This window comes from Oncorhynchus nerka, linkage group LG24 (genome assembly GCF_034236695.1).
Source record: "Oncorhynchus nerka isolate Pitt River linkage group LG24, Oner_Uvic_2.0, whole genome shotgun sequence".
Lineage (NCBI taxonomy): Eukaryota > Metazoa > Chordata > Actinopteri > Salmoniformes > Salmonidae > Oncorhynchus > Oncorhynchus nerka.
Genome location: NC_088419.1, coordinates 28,667,434 through 28,688,108, shown reverse-complemented (window position 1 = coordinate 28,688,108; position 20,675 = coordinate 28,667,434). Strand labels below are relative to the sequence as shown.

Here is a 20,675-nt window from a genome sequence, read left to right as displayed (position 1 = left end):
ACAATAGTGGTGGTCCAACACTAGACCGACCAACAAACCTGGCTCAATCATCGTTGGTTACAATTGTATAGTTTTCATAGAACACAGAATTACAGTAGGTAGAAAAAAATATATTTCATTTTTATTTTTTTTACGTGAATTTCACAAGCGCCAAATTTGTGTAAGGATATGAAGACGCTGTTCATTGGTTGAAGCCCTCGTCTCAGAAGCAATCAGACGTCCCTTGTCCACTGGGGCTAATGGTACTGAAACGGTAGTAGCTAGCATTTTTAGGAGGGGCGGATACATTGACACATTGTCTGGCAATCTTGACATACAAAGTGGATGCCTCTATGCCACAGCGAAATATACCTCTTCCAATTTGCACAAGGTAAGATACGTCGTAAAGTCGCCCTAACCTGAGCCACGAGAGCTTTTTTTTTCAAGCTACACCAGTCGGTTTTGGCTAGCTAATGAGCCAGCGAGCAAGTGTGGGGTCTGGTCGCGAGGACAGTCCAGAGTCCCACGGACATCGTTGCGTTAGGCTGTAACGTTACAAACTACTCTGGCATGCAGTTGCAGATTGATATTGGGTTGGTTAAATACGTTGTTTGGACGCACGCTTGTTTCAGGGAACATTAGAGTGAAAATGCATGGTTAACTAATTCTGACATCAGCGTCGCTAACGTTATTTGGCTAAATTGGCGGTCGTGACGGTCAGCTGAGCAGCCCGTCGACTTTTGCAGTTGAAACACATTTTGAAGTATCAGTTAATATCCACCAGCTTCATTACTAACCAAAAACCTTATAAGCGTTCATATTTTTTAAATAGTTGGCTAATAGCCAGCTAACGGTACAATTGCGGCTCCCCAAATGTTATTGACAACATTGACGACTAGTTTCGTTAGTAAAACATTTTGGCCAGTGCCTGGGTTATTTTAGCTAACTAGCATCTGCATAGTTCGAGCAAACGCCACATAGCTAGGTGCACAGATAATTGCAATATCGTTACTAGTTAACGTTACTGTAGCTTTCTACCTAGCACTGCATATGTAGCTAGTTAGCCAACGTTAGATTCTTCTTGCATGGGGAAAAGACGATGTAAAAATGGAAAGTAATTATCCATGTGGAGATTAGCAAGGGATTATGGTTGTGCAAGGACCATGGAATGTCTTTATAACGTTATATTGTCCAAGGACACAGCAGTGGTTACAAGACACCCAACAAACTATAAAAACCCTACGTTCCTTACTATATAAGAAAGAAACAATTATGATTGCTTGGATTATTCTATCGCAATCGCTAATCTGTAGCTACAGCTATCGGGTTTCATCTCGTGTGAGCTAGCTATTGCATAATGTATTGTCTTTTATTTTGATCACACCCATGCCAGCCCTCACTGCCATGTGTGTCATAGCAACACGTAGATACGGTGTGTTTCTTCAATCTCCTGTCACAGAATAGATGGCTCAAACGGTTCCTGTTTTGCCTTTGGTCAACATAACTAGTATAGGTTGGTGATGGTTAATGTAGATATTTTACCGCCATGATGTCAGTCTTCCAAATCCCTTTTGGCCCAGCTGTTGTGAGGTCAAATGTGAGGTGTCATAGCAAAATCCTGGTGTGGTATTTTACAGATTAGTCATGGATTATGTCAATTTTGCATCAAGTATTTGTAGCAGCCAGCAATTACACAAATCCCCACAGGGCTCGACATTAAAGCTGGTGTTTTTGTCCATCCGACAAGACTATAGATTAAAATTGTTCAAATGGACAAGTGACACAAAAAAAAATCACATATTACAATATCAAACAATTACACCGATCAGAGGACAACATTGGAATAATATTAGTCTATTTCTTTATGTACATAAATACAAAAAGGGGGGGGGGGGCAGGACAGGACAGAGTTTGGGAAATCCTGGTGTAGGTGATAGCCTATGCATATTGGCTACAGCCTCATGTCCAAACCCAATGCTGACATGAAGCGCCAGAAAATGTAGGCCAACTTTAATGAGACTTTTAATGACATATAGAGGCGAAATGCCAGTAAATGCACCGCACATCACCCACTTTGAATTTGAGCAGAGGCGGTCAGCATTTTAAAACTATTTATTCCATAAACCTAGTTTAAAACCTATAATTTTTTGGTTATTTTCTAAAGCATGTCTTACCTTGTTTCAAAGTAGCCTAGCCAAATACGTCCATAGAAATGTTGAGGGAATTATTTTATAAAAACTTAATATGCCATTGAAACCAGCACATTTCTCATGTTCTGTTGGTTTTTAAATCAACTTTATTTTATTTTCCAGCAGCCAAATACATGATCCTAGTCTATCAGTAACTCATGCTAGTTGATGCTTCTTTAGATTTCGCATTCTTAATTTCAAATGTATATTTTCATCTCCGTCACTAGCCCAAAGGTCGTCAGATGGCGATATTGAGAGTTCATTTTACCGTCCAAACGCATTGTACTGTATGCAACCTTCAATACACTTGTATCCCCCGTGGACTGGTTTGTGCCTGAAACATTCTCAGTTCAGACTGCAAAGGTTTTGATTTCCTCAACTTTATTTAATGGCAAGAACGCGGGGAAAAATACAGGAAAAATAATCATATTTTCTTTTGAAACACCATTTTTTACCACCATGCTAGTGTCTAATGCCAAGGAATGCTACTTCCTGATATTGTACCCCGCATTCAGTGGACTGCTACCGACTGCTGCAAACATAATTGTTACCTAAGGAAAGTATGCATATTTCCCTGGTTTTTATCACGCCTTCACGCATTGAATACATTTGAGGAAATCAAAGCTTTTGCAGCCGGAATGGAGAATGTTTTAGGGATGAACCGTTCCGCCGGGGATATGAGTGTATTGCCATTGCCAGCTGCATACAATGCGTTTGGACGGTAAGATTAACTCAATATCGCCATCTGCCGGCCTTTGGGGCTGCTCTATCACGTTAAACCGCTCGCGATTGCTGTGCGCTTTTGAGTGATGTTTCCCCTAATAGAATTTGGAACGTTCGATAATAGCTTAGAACCGTGTGCGTATTGTTGAACATATAATATGAATAAATACAACTTTATCAACATTTTATGATATACGTTCTGATCTGTTGCATCAGCCTCATTGCTTTTTTGAATGTGTTTATGTGCGGTGGTTGTATGAATTTTGGATCTGTCGTCCCGGAGTCTGTTTTGAATGGTAGACATACAAATTTACAAACTTATTTAGTTGTAATGTTGAAAGGGTGGCCAACCATCCTCCAGGAGAGCCTTAAAGAGGCAGTGTTGTATTTTAATACCGGTTTGAATATGCAAAGAAGCCAATAGGAAGAGTGTAGCCTACATTTTTGTATTTTTCACTATAGTAAAATAAGTGGTTACTTGCACCATACAATGATATCATTTTTTGGGGACAAGTGAAAAAAATATCTGTTTTACAAGTCCAAAGGACAAGTGGCAAAAAAAAGTTAGTCAAGCCCAGTTCCAGTTTTTGGGTCGGTTTGGCCTAGTTTATACTCTGGTTATGAGCAGAGGTGCAGGTTAGATGTTGAAATGCTAGTCTGTCCTACTAGTTGTCTTTGTCATTGAGTTGTCCTTACCCCCCACTGAAGCATGTTTAACATTGTAGCAATGTTTTATGCCTAGAGACTTGTATTTTATATATCTCAGGTTTCAACCTTAAATCAGAGGTTGCTGTTGTTAAAGTTTATGGTCCAAATAAAATCAGATATGATCATTTTCCATTGACAAGGTACGGAAGTAGTTGTTTCTAAATGTCCTGAAGCAGCTCTCATCCCTGGGATGTTTATGAAAGTTCGGTAAGAACAACATTCGGCTCTTGAATCACTTGACAAGGCAACAAAGAAATTGCCTTCTGTGAGAAACAAGAGGATTGCAAAAGAATGCGAAATACCCTTGATTAAGCCCAGCACTGACAGTAGGCTGCTTGAGTGCTGCTGCCTCTCTGTGTTTTCTCTTTCACATTAAGATCATTTTGCTGTCACATGATCACAGTGGCTGTTCTTCAAATTTGTTTGATCTTTCCATCTCTGACTTGTTGATATATTTAGCAAGTAGGGTCAATTAAATAGTTAGGCCTAGATAAATCACTCTTCTTCCATTAATCCAGTCTTTGTGCTTTATTTAGGCATTTTTGCATATTAGTGTGAGAAAGTTCCACATCAGGAGTGACCTGTCAGGGGTCATGAACCCTGATGACATGTTGAGTATGAAGACCAACTCACGCACCCGGCCTTGCCTGTGTATCATCTTAGCCAGGGGTTCCCTTGGCTCAGTCTCAGCTAGGTAAGAGAAGAGATGGTGTAGCCAGGCCAGGGACTAGCCGACTAGGTAAAGCTTGTCAGAGCCTGTGTGATGGACTAGCCTATTAGGTAGCGCTTGTCAGAGCCTGTGACCAGACCGTTTCACACCCAAGCTAGAAGTGCTCCCGGGCTGCCGTCTTTTCCGGAGTGTCAAATGGTGGCTTTGACAGGCGCTGGGCCATGTCTACTCTCGCTAACCCACAGAAGCCTCTTGCGGTATACCGAAGAACGTTTTATTTGGAAAAGCCACAGGATGGTTTTTCAATACTGTCGAAACTAATTATTTATAGTTTTTCACATCATTTAAATATTTGTAGCTACTTTTAAGTTATTACCTGCAGTCAACTTGTGCAATACCTTAGGAGATAAAGCAGATTGCGTTCTTTATTTCACCTGTCACATTATTTAAAAGTATGATACTTACCATAGTTCTCCAGAACAGTTGAGCCAGCCACGTGTTTGTAAACAGCACAACAGGAGAAAGCGAGCTGGTGAGTCCATAGCGTTCTAGATCTATTGACGAGTCTCTGTTTTGCGGCGCACAAGGTGATGAAGTTACACTCGTATGCAATTCACTAGTAAATGTTTGCCATCATATAATGGCTTTCTGCCAGAAGTCCACGAGCTCTGGATGAGTTATCTGTACAACTGCTATTTTTCCCTATGCTTCCTACTAGTGTTTTTTTCTTTCTCTTTCTTTCTTCTCTGATCTGCTCCGTGTACACATGCTGCTCTTCCTTCCATTCCAGTTACTAGCGATGCTTGAATAACTTTGAGCTTGATTTGCTTGTCTTTGCAATTCATTTTTTCTCTTTTTTTTCTCTTTAGCTTTCAGCTAACGGCGTCTGATTTCACTATTCGTTTTTGCTAATTCTGTTAGTATTCTGGTAATAGGGTAGCCTAGTGTTTAGAGCGTTGGACTAGTAACCGCAAGGTTGCAAGTTCAAACCCCCAAGCTGACAAGGTACACATCTGTCGTTCTGGCCCTGAACAGGCAGTTAACCCACAGTTCCTAGTCCGTCATTGAAAATAAGAATTTGTTCTTAACTGACTTGCCTGGTTAAATAAAGGTAAAAAAAAAAAAATAGAGGCCCAATGGGCTTTTTATGCATTTTTAGTGCCCCCTTGTGTGCTATGCCGGTAATACAGTAATTCCCGGTACGAGAGAAGACCATATGGAAATCTCGATACCACCCAAACCTACCTGGATGCACACATTTTACTCTGTGTCACAACGTTTGACATGTGCCAGTGTGGAACACAGAGGGAAAAACCACTTGGCCTTACTTGCTCGCCTACATTTTATAACCCAGAAACAGTGTAATGACCATAACCAAAGCATAATCATAAACACACATCATGTCACATCTCTTCCAGGAATCAAGGGATCTGTGTGTTATTGAAAAGGTGCTTTCAGTTTTTCTCCCTTAGGACATTGGTTCCCAAACTGTGGGGCCCTTATTATTGTAATTTTTTTTTTTTAAGGAACTCAGTCCAGCTTTAAACTTACTCTTGAAAGTCGTAGTAGTAGAAGGCACAAGGTGCAATTTCTAAATTGGGTAGTGCATCATCAGTTCCTCTTGTCATGTTAGCCATTGTATACCTAAGAGAACTATTTATAACTTGTCAGAAATGTCCAGATCTACTAGTCCATTTAAAAAAAAAATTTTTTTTTAGCCCATCTATATTGTCACTCTAATATCACATGAATACACATTAGAATTGGCAAAATGTATAGAATTGCAAAAAAATTAGCTTTAAACTGCAACATTTTCATTGCACCCCATGACAAAATGTGTGGAATTGCAGGAAATGAGCTTTAAACCTGCGAAACTCTCTCCACCAATAAGAGGGGTGTGAACAGTTTGTGTGAATGGCCGACAGACAGGCTGGATAGCAGAGGTAATTAATGGTCGAACACAAGCTTTGCTGGCTAAATGTTTCTGCTTGTCCAAGCTTTGGAAGTGTGTGAGTAAGGTTTGGTGGTTGTTAAGCAGATAGAAATCCTTGACTTGGAGGCTGACCAGGTCCAATGTAAGACTAAGGTAATTACAGAGACCACCTTCTCAGTATTGGGACAACACCAGCCTGAAGGGAATCAAAGGGAAATGGGCAGGTAGTGTAGTTTACTGCTAGTCTGCTACTGCTTGTAGCCTTTTGCCACCATTTACTGTTCCCCCTTGCAACAACCTGTAGACTACAGGTTCTTCCCCAGCCAAGCCTTCTAAGTCTGTCTCTGTGCAGTGCTGGCTGTTCAGGCCCATCTCTCCAGGGCCAGTCTAGGATTGCCCTGTGTTGACCTGTATGAGTAATCTGTGCAAGATCAGCAAAATGTAATCGCCTTTAGCTCAGGCCTGCCCAGGGCATTACTAGTCACAGTGTGCGTGGCTGAGTGTGATGTGGTGTGTGTGTGTCACAGCAGGGCTATTGTCCTATTCAGCAGAATGTGGGGCTGTGTGTAGCGTTGGAGTCTCACTGCTGGCCTTCTGCTTTGTTTTAAGCGCAGGGATTTTAGATGGAGGTTCCACAGTTGTGATGCATTATTCATGTTTAACACATGCTACTGCACTTCACTACACGCAGTCTTGGAGCTTAATCCCAAATTCATCTGCGCTAAGTGTATTGTGGTTAAAAGGGATCTGTAAGGGTTGTGTGTAGGCCCAGTTCTTACATATGTGTGCAGAAATAGTTTAAACATAAACCCATCCAGTGCTGAATGCTATATCCTTGTGTTTTGCTGGTTCATACTTTTTTTTATTAGTATCCTTGTATTGACATTGGGTTTATGAGATGGGATATTCTAGGCAGAGCTGTTCCAGTTCCCTATGGTGTTCTAGGCAAAGCAATGTGACAACATCTGTGTCTGTCTACCATGTCTGTGATGATTATGGCTACAGACAGTACACACACACACACATGTAGTTACTACTTGGACAAATAATGTCAAGATTTAAGAACAGGTCAGGTAAATACTACAGGGTGTATGTCTCTATTGCTACAGTGACAACCTACTCAGTTCCACACTTCATGTGTGTGACTTAGTGCTAACCTCCTGTGTGACTGTATATCTTGGCAGACTTCAGCCATGGCCACGACAGGCACAGGCGCAACTGAGCCAAACCGGCCAGGCCCCCAGAGGAAGATGTCCACCACAGGGGAAAGCTTGTACAAGGTGCTCGGCCTGGAGAAAGGAGCTTCCGCTGAGGACGTCAAGAGAGCCTACAGGTAACACTCAGCCTGTCTCTGGTCGTTATAGCCACATAACCTGTAAGCCTGTTTCTCCATTTCCCCGGAGCAAGTTAATGATCAGCTTTATTCAGGAGTTGGTCCATCAGACAAAGAACAATTACTTTTAATGAGGTATAAGCTCTTTATAGGATTTAGAGTTTTGTGAAATTTGTATGTGGTGGTGTGGACTGAGATGAATTTATTCATCCATCCATCTATTTACAGGAAACTAGCGTTGAAGTACCACCCAGACAAGAACCCAGACAACCCGGAGGCTGCAGATAAGTTTAAAGAGATCAACAACGCCAACTCCATCCTGAACGATGACGGCAAGAGGAGGATCTACGACGAGTACGGCTCCATGGGCCTCTATGTGTCCGAACAGTTTGGAGAGGAGAGCGTTAAATACTACTTCCTCATGTCCAAGTGGTGGTTTAAGGTGAGAGAGAGAGTACCTCATAACCCTCCAAACCACCTTTAGTCGTACAGGGTAATATATTAGGTTATCCGGGGTGTAGTCAGTAGTGCTGTAACCTCCGACAGTGGGGGTGAGTAGCCTCACTCTCCCAGCTGACTGTCTCAGTGATGACATACTGACTGGACTTCTTTCACAGCCACATCACTCATCACACTAAGAGCTGCTGGGATTTTATTAGACATTGTTATGGATAGAATTCACTGTCTAGTACTGTCTTCTCCATGCATTAGACAGCCTACTGTAAGTCCCTGTTGGGAGTACATTGACAGTATATAAGTATTTGTGTATAATTGCTTTAACAAGTCTCATAGTTACCTCCCTCTGAACCTGTCAGTGTACTGTGTCTTTCTGTTTCAGTCAGACAGATGGCTCTAGGTGCAAAGCAGTCTTTATTTAGAATTGTGTTCTGTGTAGTTGTGTTCAGTCACTCAGATGTGTGGCCATTGATACTGAGTAGAGTAAGTAGAGAGGTCTAGATGCAGTGATGAAGATCCACCGACTGTCTCACAAACCTCACTCTGCTTTTACCAACAAAGAAAACTACAAAGCAAAGGAACATTTCAGGGAGAAACAAAACCACTCCACTTATGTATACCCTAGAAATGCTTGGTATAGTAGGATTATTGAGAGCATCCACATGTATTTCACTGTCTCTGCTGCTAATATCCCCTAGCTTCTCTCACTGGATCACCCTGTAGATCTGAGGCTAGACATAAGTTCTCCTGCGAGCAGGAAGACAGCGGGTGACTGTCCCGGCTGGGTGTATGTGATCGGGAGAAGCTCCATACTGATAATGCTGTGTGTTTGTGTTATGCCCTTGTGCTGCAGACCATGGCCGTGTGCTGCACCGTCTTCTCCTGCTGCTGCTGCTGTTGCTGTTGCTGTTTCTGCTGTGGGAAGTGCAAGCCGCCGGAGGAGGATGATCACTACCAGTACGTGGACCCAGAGGACCTGGAAGCCCAGATCAAAGCTGAGACGGACAGAGGTGAGACCACGCTGGGAGGGGAGGGGGGAGTTTTTAAATGGGGGGGGGGGTATTTTGGGTTGGTGGCAGGTAGTATGCGGTAGAATGTTTTGGGTGCTAGTAGGTAGGCTGGGGACTGTTTGGCATTGGGTAATAAACTAAGTATGCTAGTGCACATAGCCATTTTTCTATTGTGTAGTATAGACTACTATAGGTGGGATAGAGCTCATGAGGAGGGTAACAGGATAAATACAGTGTGCCCCCCAATCCTTCTGTGTTGGCCCTTCTCCTGGGTCCTGGCGTCCCTACACACTACCTCAGCGACAGGCCGCCTCGCAGATGTCGGTTTTTCAGCCTGACTTAACGCTGTCACTTCCTTTCAGAGGGAGAAAGAAGAGGGTGGAGAGGCAGGGAAACAGCAGAGCACAGATGGGGCGAGAGCAGCCAAACAGGGATGGGGAGGAAGGGATGAGGGAATGGGGGGGGGGCACCAGTGTCTACTCCAGCTAGGCAGGGCTCTGGGTCTACAGCACCTGGTCCTGCACAGGAGGTAGAGGCTGCAGGCTAGCCCTTAGATGACCTTGATGTGCAAGTATTTATAGCTACTCATACTCTGACTGAGAGACTGCTGGTTCATGTCATGAGGACATTATCCAGTTATAGCCCTAGCTCTGACATTAAAATATTTTTTCTACCATGTTGAAATTATAATTATCACTCTCCTCAGTCTCAGTAAATTAGATGATGATAATTTATTGTCTGCTAGTGCAGAAATGTGCCTTGTATCACAATGCTCCTTTACCAGAATGGGTAATATAATATAATGTTGTTTGGTATTTTTGGATGTGTAAAAGCTATGGATGTAGTGTCAGAACAGTGTGCAATAACATGTCGACATTAACAGGTAGAGATGTCAAGTGTTTCTTTTCTTCCAACATTTCAAGCCCAACAAGAAGCTCTTTGTTTTATCCTCTCCCATCAGTGGTCCCCAGAACAGGGACAGGGGCTGGGACAGAGGCGAGATGAGGAAGATGCATGTAATCCTGTCAGATCTCAGAGGATGCTGTCTGCCTCGGCCTCTTGTGTTGTGTCCTTAACTGGTTGGTCTGAGGACAGGACTCTCAGTTCCTTCACTCATGTTGCCTCTTCACACAGCAGATCACTCAATAGAAAACAGTCCCAAGGACTATACTCCTAATTGTCTTGTTTTTTGTTCTGAGGAGTGATCAGTGACCATGGTGACCCCATAGTCACTTGGGCTAGGGGTCGTGACTATCACACCATTTGAACTTTCAGTATAAGGCTTTGTAAGCAAAATGACGATGCTATTGGTTTCAGAGATATTCACAACATGTTCAGGCGAATACCTAGATGATATGAATAATCTCCTCACCGTATCACACAAAAACAGGAACTGCGCTTCATTTACAGTAACTGAAAACCAAACCAAACATGACAAGCTAACAGCCTCAGGGCAGTATGGGTGTGGGGATAACATATCAGTATACTCTGGCCCAATGAGTAGGCCTGGTTTATCTCATTCTGACAGAAAGGTGTTTCTGTACGTTTGTGTTTTCATCCACCAGGTGACACGGTAATCATTGTGCAGCCCATACCTGTAGCCGTACCTATAGCTGTAACGAGTCCTGTGGCTGAGAGCATCAGCCTAGGCCCTGCCAACTGCCTAGACCCTGCCAACAGCCTAGACCCTGCCAATCCAGTGGTTGACAACCTGACTAGGCCAGTGGCTGCTGAGAACCCAGGCGAAACGTTGCCGGAGTCTAAATGACTCGTAAGCCCCCCGTCTCCCTGATGCACTTGCTGTACTCAACCCAGCTGCATCGTGTCCATCCGTCCCGCTTCCTGTGCACGTTGCCACGCCCCAGACCAACCCGTTTCACCAGACTGTGTTTGCTCATAGTGACACACGGTGCCTTTGTACTATGTTCAGCTGTTTGTTTGACTGACTCATTAACCATCCATTCTGTTTGCCTGTCAGTGTTGAGTTGCATGATGTCATGGCTGTTGCTTCAGAATGTTTTGAGCATGGCTGCATGTATGAGCTTGCCTTGTGTGTATTTATAATGTAGTGGACCTAATTTTGCTATGGATGGAGCAACTCAATAACAATCATTTCAGTTAATTGATCACTAAGTATTTTGTCTGTGTTTGGTCCATCGTGAATGTATCTGTAGTAACTATTTTCTGCCTTGGTGATAAAGTGGATGTAATCTCTTTGTTAATTAGGCATGGTTTATGGTCATTAAACTATAGCCTAATCTATGCCCAGTATCCCATTACTTTACCAGTAAGACCACAGAGACGCTTATGCCGGGTGTGCACTATGAGCCTCGCATGTTAAACCAACGTCTTTCCTGTAGTTTCTTGTCTTGCCAACATAGTGGTGCGCAGAATAAACCATCTGGTACAGACAAGGGGGTCACACACTACAAGAGTCTTCACTTGGTCGTGAGGATTCTCCATACCACCACGTAGTCTCGCGAAAACAATGATGTGATTAGATTGTTAACGTAGCCAGAACGAGCTGTGGCTCAAAGCAGTCTCAAACGTTTTCTGTCAGACATTGACGCATGACAAACAGAGTTGAAATTTCTATTGCTTGTGAACTTCAGAGCTGAAACGAGTTGACACTTTGGTTTAAGGCAAGTACAAACGCATCCTAGTAGTCATGGCTCCTGCTCGAAAGAGTACAACTTCTGGGTGACGCGAAACAATGTCATCATCTCACTGGTTTCTTTGGCGAGCGCTCATTGGCTTTTGCTGATCACCGGTCTCAAAACTTGTCGTTACACACTACAAAAACATTGCAGATTTTGTGCCAATAAAATCCAACATGTTTGAAAAAATTTAGATGTCTGGGGCTGCTCCAAGACGAGATCGGTAGCCCTCAGATTGCGTCTCTGACCCGCTCACATTAAACGAGCTTCGGTGACAGCCGAGTGCCCCGAGTAGGCAACATTGAGGATTTTGTCTCCAATCTCATCTGGAAAAGCTAAATCGGTGCCCGAATTGTGTTGTGTACTACCGGCTTTAGGCATTGGATGTAACAAGTTAACTTCACAAGACAAAACAGGGCCCCACAGCAGCCAAGTACTCACTCAACCCACAAGACATTAGATGCCTTCAATAAACAGTAGCCGTCTATTCATATTAAAAACATCAATATAATGTCAGGCTGGTTAGTTGAAAATCTAGCCTGTGGATATGTGCTAAAACCACAGTCCGTTTGTCATGCTAACACAACCCTTTGATCCCCCTGGGGCCTTTTGTGGAGGTACATTACCTTTAGAAAGTACTTATACCCCTTGACTTAATCCACATTTCATGTGTTTACAGCCTGCATTTAAAATCGATTAATTTGAGATCTGTCACTGATCTAGAGACCAATACCCCTAAGACGAGCCACTGCTGTCCTGTCACATCCGGCCATATGTGTTTGTCATCTCTCCTCACACCTACTTCCTCAGCGCCATCCTCTCTGTTGGTGCTCTGTTTGTTCAACACCATGATGCCTGTTGACATGTTAGTCTATGATTCTCTCTTTAGAATTACCAAAGTGATAGCTGGAAGCTTCAAGAGACTATGGCTATATAATGATGTTGAGATAGTCCTATATTATTACTATCATTATATTGTAATCTGATATAGTAGGGGTAGTAGCCTAACTAATAGTACAAGTGCTTTCTAAGCAGTGCTCTGTGCTCTCCCTCTATGCTGCATATGGATGATGTCCTCTATAAGGAAAGTGACAGTGTGGATGAGCATCGCCAGGGGAGGGCAGGTAGGTTCATGGTACACACTTGGTCATGTTCAGTAGGGCACACCGTAGCAAAACGTTTTGCGACGGAAAACAAAAATCTGTATCCTTACTGGACACGCTCAGGTAGCACGTCCTTGTTTCAAAACGTTTTCCACCTACTGAACATGACCCTCGTGGAGCTTTCAATATTTCAGGACCGGTTACACCTCAGAACAGTTAAACAAGGGCCCAATTTTAGGTCATGCCTCCTGCTAATAATACCTTCCCATGTGAATTGCTTCTAGTTGAGACAACAGGCTATTACTTGCTGGATTTTTTTGATAACAGGATTTATTGCAACAAAGCTAGATGAGAGTTGGAAGCTTCCTGTCAACAGGGTTTACAGAGATGTTGTGTAGACTGTCATGCTTCCAGCTTGTAAATACCCTGTGTGTACCTGGCAGTCAGACTTAGCCCTTGTAGCCTCAGCTTGTGCTGTGTTCATGAACCTCAATCTGGGCAGATGTTCCTATTGGGATGTTTCCGCATTGTCTTCCTCATTGGCATCAGGTCATCATTAGTCTATGTCTACAGAACCCTGATATGTTTACAAAGTCATTGCCATAGACGTGTGAAATGTTACCTGTCTGTACCTGCCGTTACCTGTCTGTACATGCCGTTGCCTGTCTGTACATGCCGTTGCCTGTCTGTACATGCCTGTTACCTGTCTGTACATGCCTGTTACCTGTCTGTACATGCCTGTTACCTGTCTGTACATGCCGTTACCTGTCTGTACATGCCTGTTACCTGTCTGTACATGCCGTTACCTGTCTGTACATGCCTGTTACCTGTCTGTACATGCCGTTACCTGTCTGTACATGCCGTTACCTGTCTGTACATGCCTGTTACCTGTCTGTACATGCCGTTACCTGTCTGTACATGCCGTTACCTGTCTGTACATGCCGTTACCTGTCTGTACATGCCTGTTAGTTCTTAATTTGACTTCAGAATTTGACCTTCAGTATCATGCAAACCATAGAGAATGCAGAAGCTAAATTCATTCATAGAGCACATAGCCTATATGTAGCCTAGTCCTTTACCTACTCATTATGGCATGGGACACTTGGCTAACTTTTCTCTATTGAGGGTTATTATTTTCCCCAGTGAGTCTGACACAGTTCAATGTCTTCCTACAGGTCCTCGTGACCCTATTGTGATCCAGCCACATTCCATCGCCATCGAGGTTCCAGAGACCTCCCAGCCTGCAGCCAGCCAGCCCACCTCCAAGCCCCAGCAGTGACCCTTCCCTCCCAGCCCCATCTACCCGCTGGAGCCCTCCCCTACGGTGGGCACGGCCAGGCCCCTGTGGCCCCACACTGGAGCCCCCAGCAGCCAGCCAGGCCAACCGTCACTAGTGCCAGTCAACCAGCCAGCTAGTCAACCCCCCCATACTGTGGTACAGATCTAACTTAATGGACATGAGCGGCAGGCTGCCAAGAGACCAGGACTCCTTCTGACATGATATGTATCTGTCTATCCACCAAACTGAGGATTGGAACACTCTATCCCTCCATTTCATCCCTCCGTTTCTATCCTCCCTCATCTATCCCCCCATTCTCTCTCTTGTCTCTGTTAGAACGCTGTGGGATTGGAGACTCTCTCTTTTTAAGTTCAGTCGGCGTTTTAAATGGCCTGAGCCAAGCATTCCACCTCCCTGGAGATCAAAGCATGGATCAGAGGAAGTAAAGGCTCCCAAACAGATTGCATGTGCTTCATTTGAACTGCATGCCCCTATTGTACAGCACTGGCAAATACATACCCCATACATCCACACCCCTGTACTACAGCCACCACCCCACCACTGCCAGCGATACCGCCAGCTGCAGGTGCACCTACAGTAGTATGCCACACAACCAGGGATCTCCCCTCCACCGCCACCTGAAAGAGACCCAAGAGTGGGGCTGGATACAGTAGAGATTCAAGAACAGTGAAAATGTCGGGTGGATAAAACAAGAAAAATGTGTTGATTGCTTAATTTCATTGCTAATTGTCACAATTATGTTAGTTCGACCAAAGCCAAACTAGATGCCACTCACTCCATGTGTTCAACAGTCTGCTCCCAAAGAGACGTTTCTCCTCATGCCACTAGAGCCAACCTGAGAGGATTGTTTAATTGAGGTGCATGTATGTATTTGGGTCTATTATGCACTTCTGAAACCTGTGAAGTGGGTAAATGATCATTTCCAATGGACTGTTGGCTAACATGGGTCCAGCCAAGTGCTTACTGAAACCCACAGTCGGTACAATGCACTCTGTATTGGGTGGAACTGACTACTGACTACAGCTAGCTAACTGCAACCAAACGACTTATCAAACGTTTCCCATCTCAAATGGTGGTTTTGCTTTGCATTCTCCTCATAGTCTGATGTAACATGGAGATACAGGGGAGTGGGTATGTACTGTAGGGGTCTGTTTGACCTAGCCACTAAAGACCATGCTATGCCACATCCTAGATGACTGCTTTGTTCATTGTACTGCCTACAGAGATATCCCATCACCGAATATTTGAGAAGTAACACAACAGGCTGTTTTCCATGGGGTTTTGGTGGACTGATTGCCATGTTTATTGTTTTATGGGCTGAAGAGGCACAACTACTAGTCTCAGTGATGAGATGATACAATGTCCCACAGCAGGGTTAGGATCTGTAAAGATCGCCCAACCAGCAGTTTATCTGTACTTAAGTACAGCTCTCTTTATAACCCTGGGGTGCAGTCAGAGGTTTCTCAATGTTGTGTAATCAGAATAGTGAAAACAGTGAAGTGAATGAATGTCATATTGTCATTGAGAGTCAGTCAGTCCCAGGTGTGCATGCGTGTGTGTGTGTAGCATTGTACAAAATCGTTATTGGTTTGTTCATGTAGTGCTGAGGTCAGTCAGTCATTCATCCCCCTCCCAGTTTTTTTTTGTGGTTTGTAATTTGAAAAGGGTGTTCTGTGTTTCCTGAAGAGGGGCTAGTACATGGCCTTTAACCACCTTGTGTTTTGGCTGAAGAACCACCCTGAAGATAAGCTAAACTAAAATGATGTCGTCAAATGATGTCAAGCAGCCATTTTATCTTTTGTAGCTCTCTCCTGAGTGTTTACATAGAAATGATCTATCAGCAGCATAATTTTGTTACTGGAATTATTGCACCTTTTCTCACCTCTTCATATCAATAAGTTAACAGCTAAAACCCACCTGAAATTTCAGACTGTTGGTTGTGTTTTCACAAACCATAATAAACATAACAGTACAGTATCTGGCCCCAGGGCTCAGAGAGGAGGAATATATTTATTCTGGTGATCCTTATCTACTGTAAATAATAATAATCACAACCACTTGTCACATGCAAATAACATTATTTGAGAATCCCTATGAATGGGAAATGTTTTAAGAATCAACCCCATTTAAATGATGTACATTGTCCTTTATTTATTTTTTTATGTCAAACCGAAAGAGCTGTTTTAATAAAACATGTTGACAGACAGTTGGGAAGAGCGAACCCTAGGCTAGCCAACGTGGTCCTTACCAAGCAGCAACTGGTTGACAGAGGAACTAGGCTATGTTTTAACTGGTTGACAGAGGAGCTAGGCTATGTCTTAACTGGTTGACAGAGGAGCTAGGCTATGTTTTAACTGGTTGACAGAGGAGCTAGGCTGTCTCAACTGGTTGACAGAGGAGCTAGGCTAGGTCTTAACTGGTTGACAGAGGAGCTAGGCTGTCTCAACTGGTTGACAGAGGAGCTAGGCTAGGTCTTAACTGGTTGACAGAGGAGCTAGGCTATGTCTTAACTGGTTGACAGAGGAGCTAGGCTATGTTTTAACTGGTTGACAGAGGAGCTAGGCTATGTCTTAACTGGTTGACAGAGGAGCTAGGCTATGTCTTAACTGGTTGACAGAGGAGCTAGGCTATGTTTTAACTGGTTGACAGAGGAGCTAGGCTATGTCTTAACTGGTTGACAGAGGAGCTAGGCTATGTCTTAACTGGTTGACAGAGGAGCTAGGCTATGTTTTAACTGGTTGACAGAGGAGCTAGGCTGTCTCAATTGGTTGACAGAGGAGCTAGGCTATGTCTTAACTGGTTGACAGAGGAGCTAGGCTATGTCTTAGCCTAGCTCCTCTGTCAACCAGTTAAGACATAGCCTAGCTCCTCTGTCAACCAGTTAAGACATAGCCTAGCTCCTCTGTCAACCAATTGAGACAGCCTAGCTCCTCTGTCAACCAGTTATGTCTTAACTGGTTGACAGAGGAGCTAGGCTGTCTCAACTGGTTGACAGAGGAGCTAGGCTGTCTCAACTGGTTGACAGAGGAGCTAGGCTGTCTCAACTGGTTGACAGAGGAGCTAGGCTGTCTCAACTGGTTGACAGAGGAGCTAGGCTAGGTCTTAACTGGTTGACAGAGGAGCTAGGCTGTCTCAACTGGTTGACAGAGGAGCTAGGCTAGGTCTTAACTGGTTGACAGAGGAGCTAGGCTAGGTCTTAACTGGTTGACAGAGGAGCTAGGCTATGTTTTAACTGGTTGACAGAGGAGCTAGGCTGTCTCAACTGGTTGACAGAGGAGCTAGGCTAGGTCTTAACTGGTTGACAGAGGAGCTAGGCTGTCTCAACTGGTTGACAGAGGAGCTAGGCTAGGTCTTAACTGGTTGACAGAGGAGCTAGGCTGTCTCAACTGGTTGACAGAGGAGCTAGGCTAGGTCTTAACTGGTTGACAGAGGAGCTAGGCTGTCTCAACTGGTTGACAGAGGAGCTAGGCTAGGTCTTAACTGGTTGACAGAGGAGCTAGGCTGTCTCAACTGGTTGACAGAGAAGCTAGGCTGTCTCAACTGGTTGACAGAGGAGCTAGGCTGTCTCAACTGGTTGACAGAGGAGCTAGGCTATGTCTTAACTGGTTGACAGAGGAGCTAGGCTGTCTCAACTGGTTGACAGAGGAGCTAGGCTGTCTCAACTGGTTGACAGAGGAGCTAGGCTATGTCTTAACTGGTTGACAGAGGAGCTAGGCTATGTTTTAACTGGTTGACAGAGGAGCTAGGCTATGTCTTAACTGGTTGACAGAGGAGCTAGGCTATGTCTTAACTGGTTGACAGAGGAGCTAGGCTATGTTTTAACTGGTTGACAGAGGAGCTAGGCTATGTCTTAACTGGTTGACAGAGGAGCTAGGCTATGTCTTAACTGGTTGACAGAGGAGCTAGGCTATGTTTTAACTGGTTGACAGAGGAGCTAGGCTGTCTCAATTGGTTGACAGAGGAGCTAGGCTATGTCTTAACTGGTTGACAGAGGAGCTAGGCTATGTCTTAGCCTAGCTCCTCTGTCAACCAGTTAAGACATAGCCTAGCTCCTCTGTCAACCAGTTAAGACATAGCCTAGCTCCTCTGTCAACCAATTGAGACAGCCTAGCTCCTCTGTCAACCAGTTATGTCTTAACTGGTTGACAGAGGAGCTAGGCTGTCTCAACTGGTTGACAGAGGAGCTAGGCTGTCTCAACTGGTTGACAGAGGAGCTAGGCTGTCTCAACTGGTTGACAGAGGAGCTAGGCTGTCTCATCTGGTTGACAGAGTAGCTAGGCTGTCTCAGCGGGTTGACAGAGGAGCTAGGCTGTCTCAGCGGGTTGACAGAGGAGCTAGGCTGTCTCAGCGGGTTGACAGAGGAGCTAGGCTGTCTCAGCGGGTTGACAGAGGTGCTAGGCTGTCTCAGCGGGTTGACAGAGGAGCTAGGCTGTCTCAGCGGGTTGACAGAGGAGCTAGGCTGTCTCAACTGGTTGACAGAGGAGCTAGGCTGTCTCAACTGGTTGACAGAGGAGCTAGGCTGTCTCAGCTGGTTGACAGAGGAGCTAGGCTGTCTCAGCTGGTTGACAGAGGAGCTAGGCTGTCTCAGCTGGTTGACAGAGGAGCTAGGCTGTCTCAGCTGGTTAACAGAGGAGCTAGGCAATGTCTTAACTGGCTAGGCCACCATAGCTCTGGTCTACAGTAACAGGCAGGCAGACAGTAAGTGTATATCTGCTTTGAGTGTAAGGCCAGGGCTGTCCCCATGTCATCACTCCCCTATAGAACATGGGACTATGGGGACTCGGCCACTAATAATATGATTGATGATTGTAATTTTGTCAATGCTTTCATTATGTCATTAATTATTCACCATGATGTCTTTCATGGACAAAAATGATCTGTAAATGTGTATTTATATATAATGAAATTGAAACAATTAAAAGGGGGATTTGTACAATGTTTGTGATTTATTGTGTACTCTGAATTCACAACACTGAGAATAGTTTGTGTGATATCAAAGGAATGGCTCTCAGTTCTCCATGAACAAACAAAGTATATCTGTTCACAGAAGAACGCTATTCTTTCTCTGTTCTCTCCGGCAAAAGAACACCACTCGTTGGTGAAGATAAGATCTGCTGCCATGAGAAAAAGTACCAAACTGTCTTTATCAGGAATAGCTCAATTGTAGCCATTCGACACAGTAGACACTAGCTACATTGTAAGCGGGTGGCTGCCTGTAGGCTACTCCAGTAAAAGAAATGCAACCAAGAGGTGGAGTAAAGTATGAATGGAGATTTGGCTGCGAATGGGTACGGTATGGTGTGCTTGGCTTACTCTGCACAAAGCCTCCATGTCCTATAAAAGTCCCCTTAAGCTTATTAGCAGCTCGACCCATAGAGATAGATAGAGGACTCATTATGGATATAACCTGTTTTAGCATTGTCATTGAAAAATATATATATATATTTTACCTTTATTTAACTAGGCAAGTCAGTTAAGAACAAATTCTTATTTTCAATGACGGCCTAGGAACAGTGGGTTAACTGCCTGTTCAGGGGCAGAACGACAGATTTGTACCTTGCCAGCTCGGCTACTAGCCCAACGCTCTAACCACTAGGCTACCCTGCCGCCCCCCTCATTGAGGGCTTCCAGCATTTTAAAGTAGTCAACTGGGTGGGGATTCCTATGAGTGAAGAGCATAGAGAATGATAGAGGCCTCTAGCAGTCAAAAGGTCGTTTTAGCATGGGGCAGCGCTGTTGAGGGCTTCCATCATGCTTCTGCCATTTTAAAGTAGTCAAAGTCAACTGGGTGGGGATTCCTATGGGTTGTAGCCTCAATGGAGCTGCCCATACTGTCACAGACAATAATGGCACAGATACAAAGATGAGTCCTCTATCTCTATGGCTCAGCCTTACCTCAGCATTGACCTCAATTGTTAAGTAACCAGGAAGTTGGGGCCTCCTGAGTGGCGCAGTGGTCTAAGGCACTGCATCTCAGTGCTTGAGGCATCACTACAGACCTGGATTCGACCCCAGCCGGCCATGACTCAGGGGGCCCATGAGTTGGCGCACAATTGGCCCAGCATCGTCCGGGTTAGTGGAGGGTTTGGCTGGCCGGGATGTCCTTGTCCCATCATACTCTAGTGACTCCTTGTGGCGGGCCGGGTGCCTGCAAGCTAACAGCGGTCGCCAGGTGTACAGTGTTTCCTCCGACACATTGGTGCAGCTGGCTCCGGGTTAAGCGAGCAGTGTGTCAAAAAGCTGTGCAGCTTGGCAGGGTCCTGTTTCTGAGGACACATGGCTCTCTCCCGAGTCCATACGGGGTTTGCGGAGATGGGACGAGACTGTAATTACCAATTGGGGAGAAAAAGTGGTAAAAAAAAGTAACCAGGAAGTGTAGGGTTGAGGGTCATGGGCCACTGGTCAGAAGGTGGGGGTCAGACAAAGTATTTCCGGGTTGATTGGTTACTCAGCTGAGCCCTTTTCTTATGGGCTCCCATTCCAGCTTAGATCTTTTGAATATCCATCACTGATAATACTTTTTCATATAATGCACATTGAGCAGGTTGAAGTAGGACATTTTCAGATGAACATAATTCACATGGGCCTGCTATTCCCTAGGGTATCTATTGATA

General features: G+C 44.5%; 1 protein-coding gene across 3 annotated transcripts; it reads left to right on the top strand.

Annotated features, from left to right (window-relative positions):
* The first annotated feature begins 12 nt into the window (after window positions 1-12).
* dnajc5ga (DnaJ (Hsp40) homolog, subfamily C, member 5 gamma a) lies at window positions 13-16,267 on the top strand. Of its 3 annotated transcripts, none has more exons than XM_029631446.2 (6): window positions 13-370; window positions 7,387-7,535; window positions 7,764-7,977; window positions 8,845-9,001; window positions 10,567-10,772; window positions 13,937-14,024. In XM_029631446.2, the coding sequence occupies exons 2-5, from the start codon at window positions 7,396-7,398 to the stop codon at window positions 10,767-10,769; spliced, it is 714 nt and encodes a 237-aa protein (XP_029487306.1). In that variant the 5' UTR covers window positions 13-370; window positions 7,387-7,395; the 3' UTR covers window positions 10,770-10,772; window positions 13,937-14,024. The 3 variants fall into 3 exon arrangements, with proteins under 3 accessions (XP_029487306.1, XP_029487308.1, XP_029487307.1); XM_029631448.2 differs by lacking the exon at window positions 10,567-10,772 and adding an exon at window positions 12,743-12,782 and having other exon boundaries at window positions 24-370; window positions 13,937-14,025; XM_029631447.2 differs by lacking the exon at window positions 10,567-10,772 and having other exon boundaries at window positions 28-370; window positions 13,937-16,267.
* Window positions 16,268-20,675: the final 4,408 nt, after the last annotated feature.

What these genes read in the sequence shown, in the direction of transcription:
- dnajc5ga (XM_029631446.2), top strand. Translation starts at nt 7,396, where the DNA reads ATGGCCACGACAGGCACAGGCGCAACTGAGCCAAACCGGCCAGGCCCC. An exon ending in GACGTCAAGAGAGCCTACAG is followed by an intron (nt 7,536 to 7,763) that starts GTAACACTCAGC and finishes ATCTATTTACAG; the next exon opens with GAAACTAGCGTTGAAGTACC. An exon ending in TGTCCAAGTGGTGGTTTAAG is followed by an intron (nt 7,978 to 8,844) that starts GTGAGAGAGAGA and finishes CTTGTGCTGCAG; the next exon opens with ACCATGGCCGTGTGCTGCAC.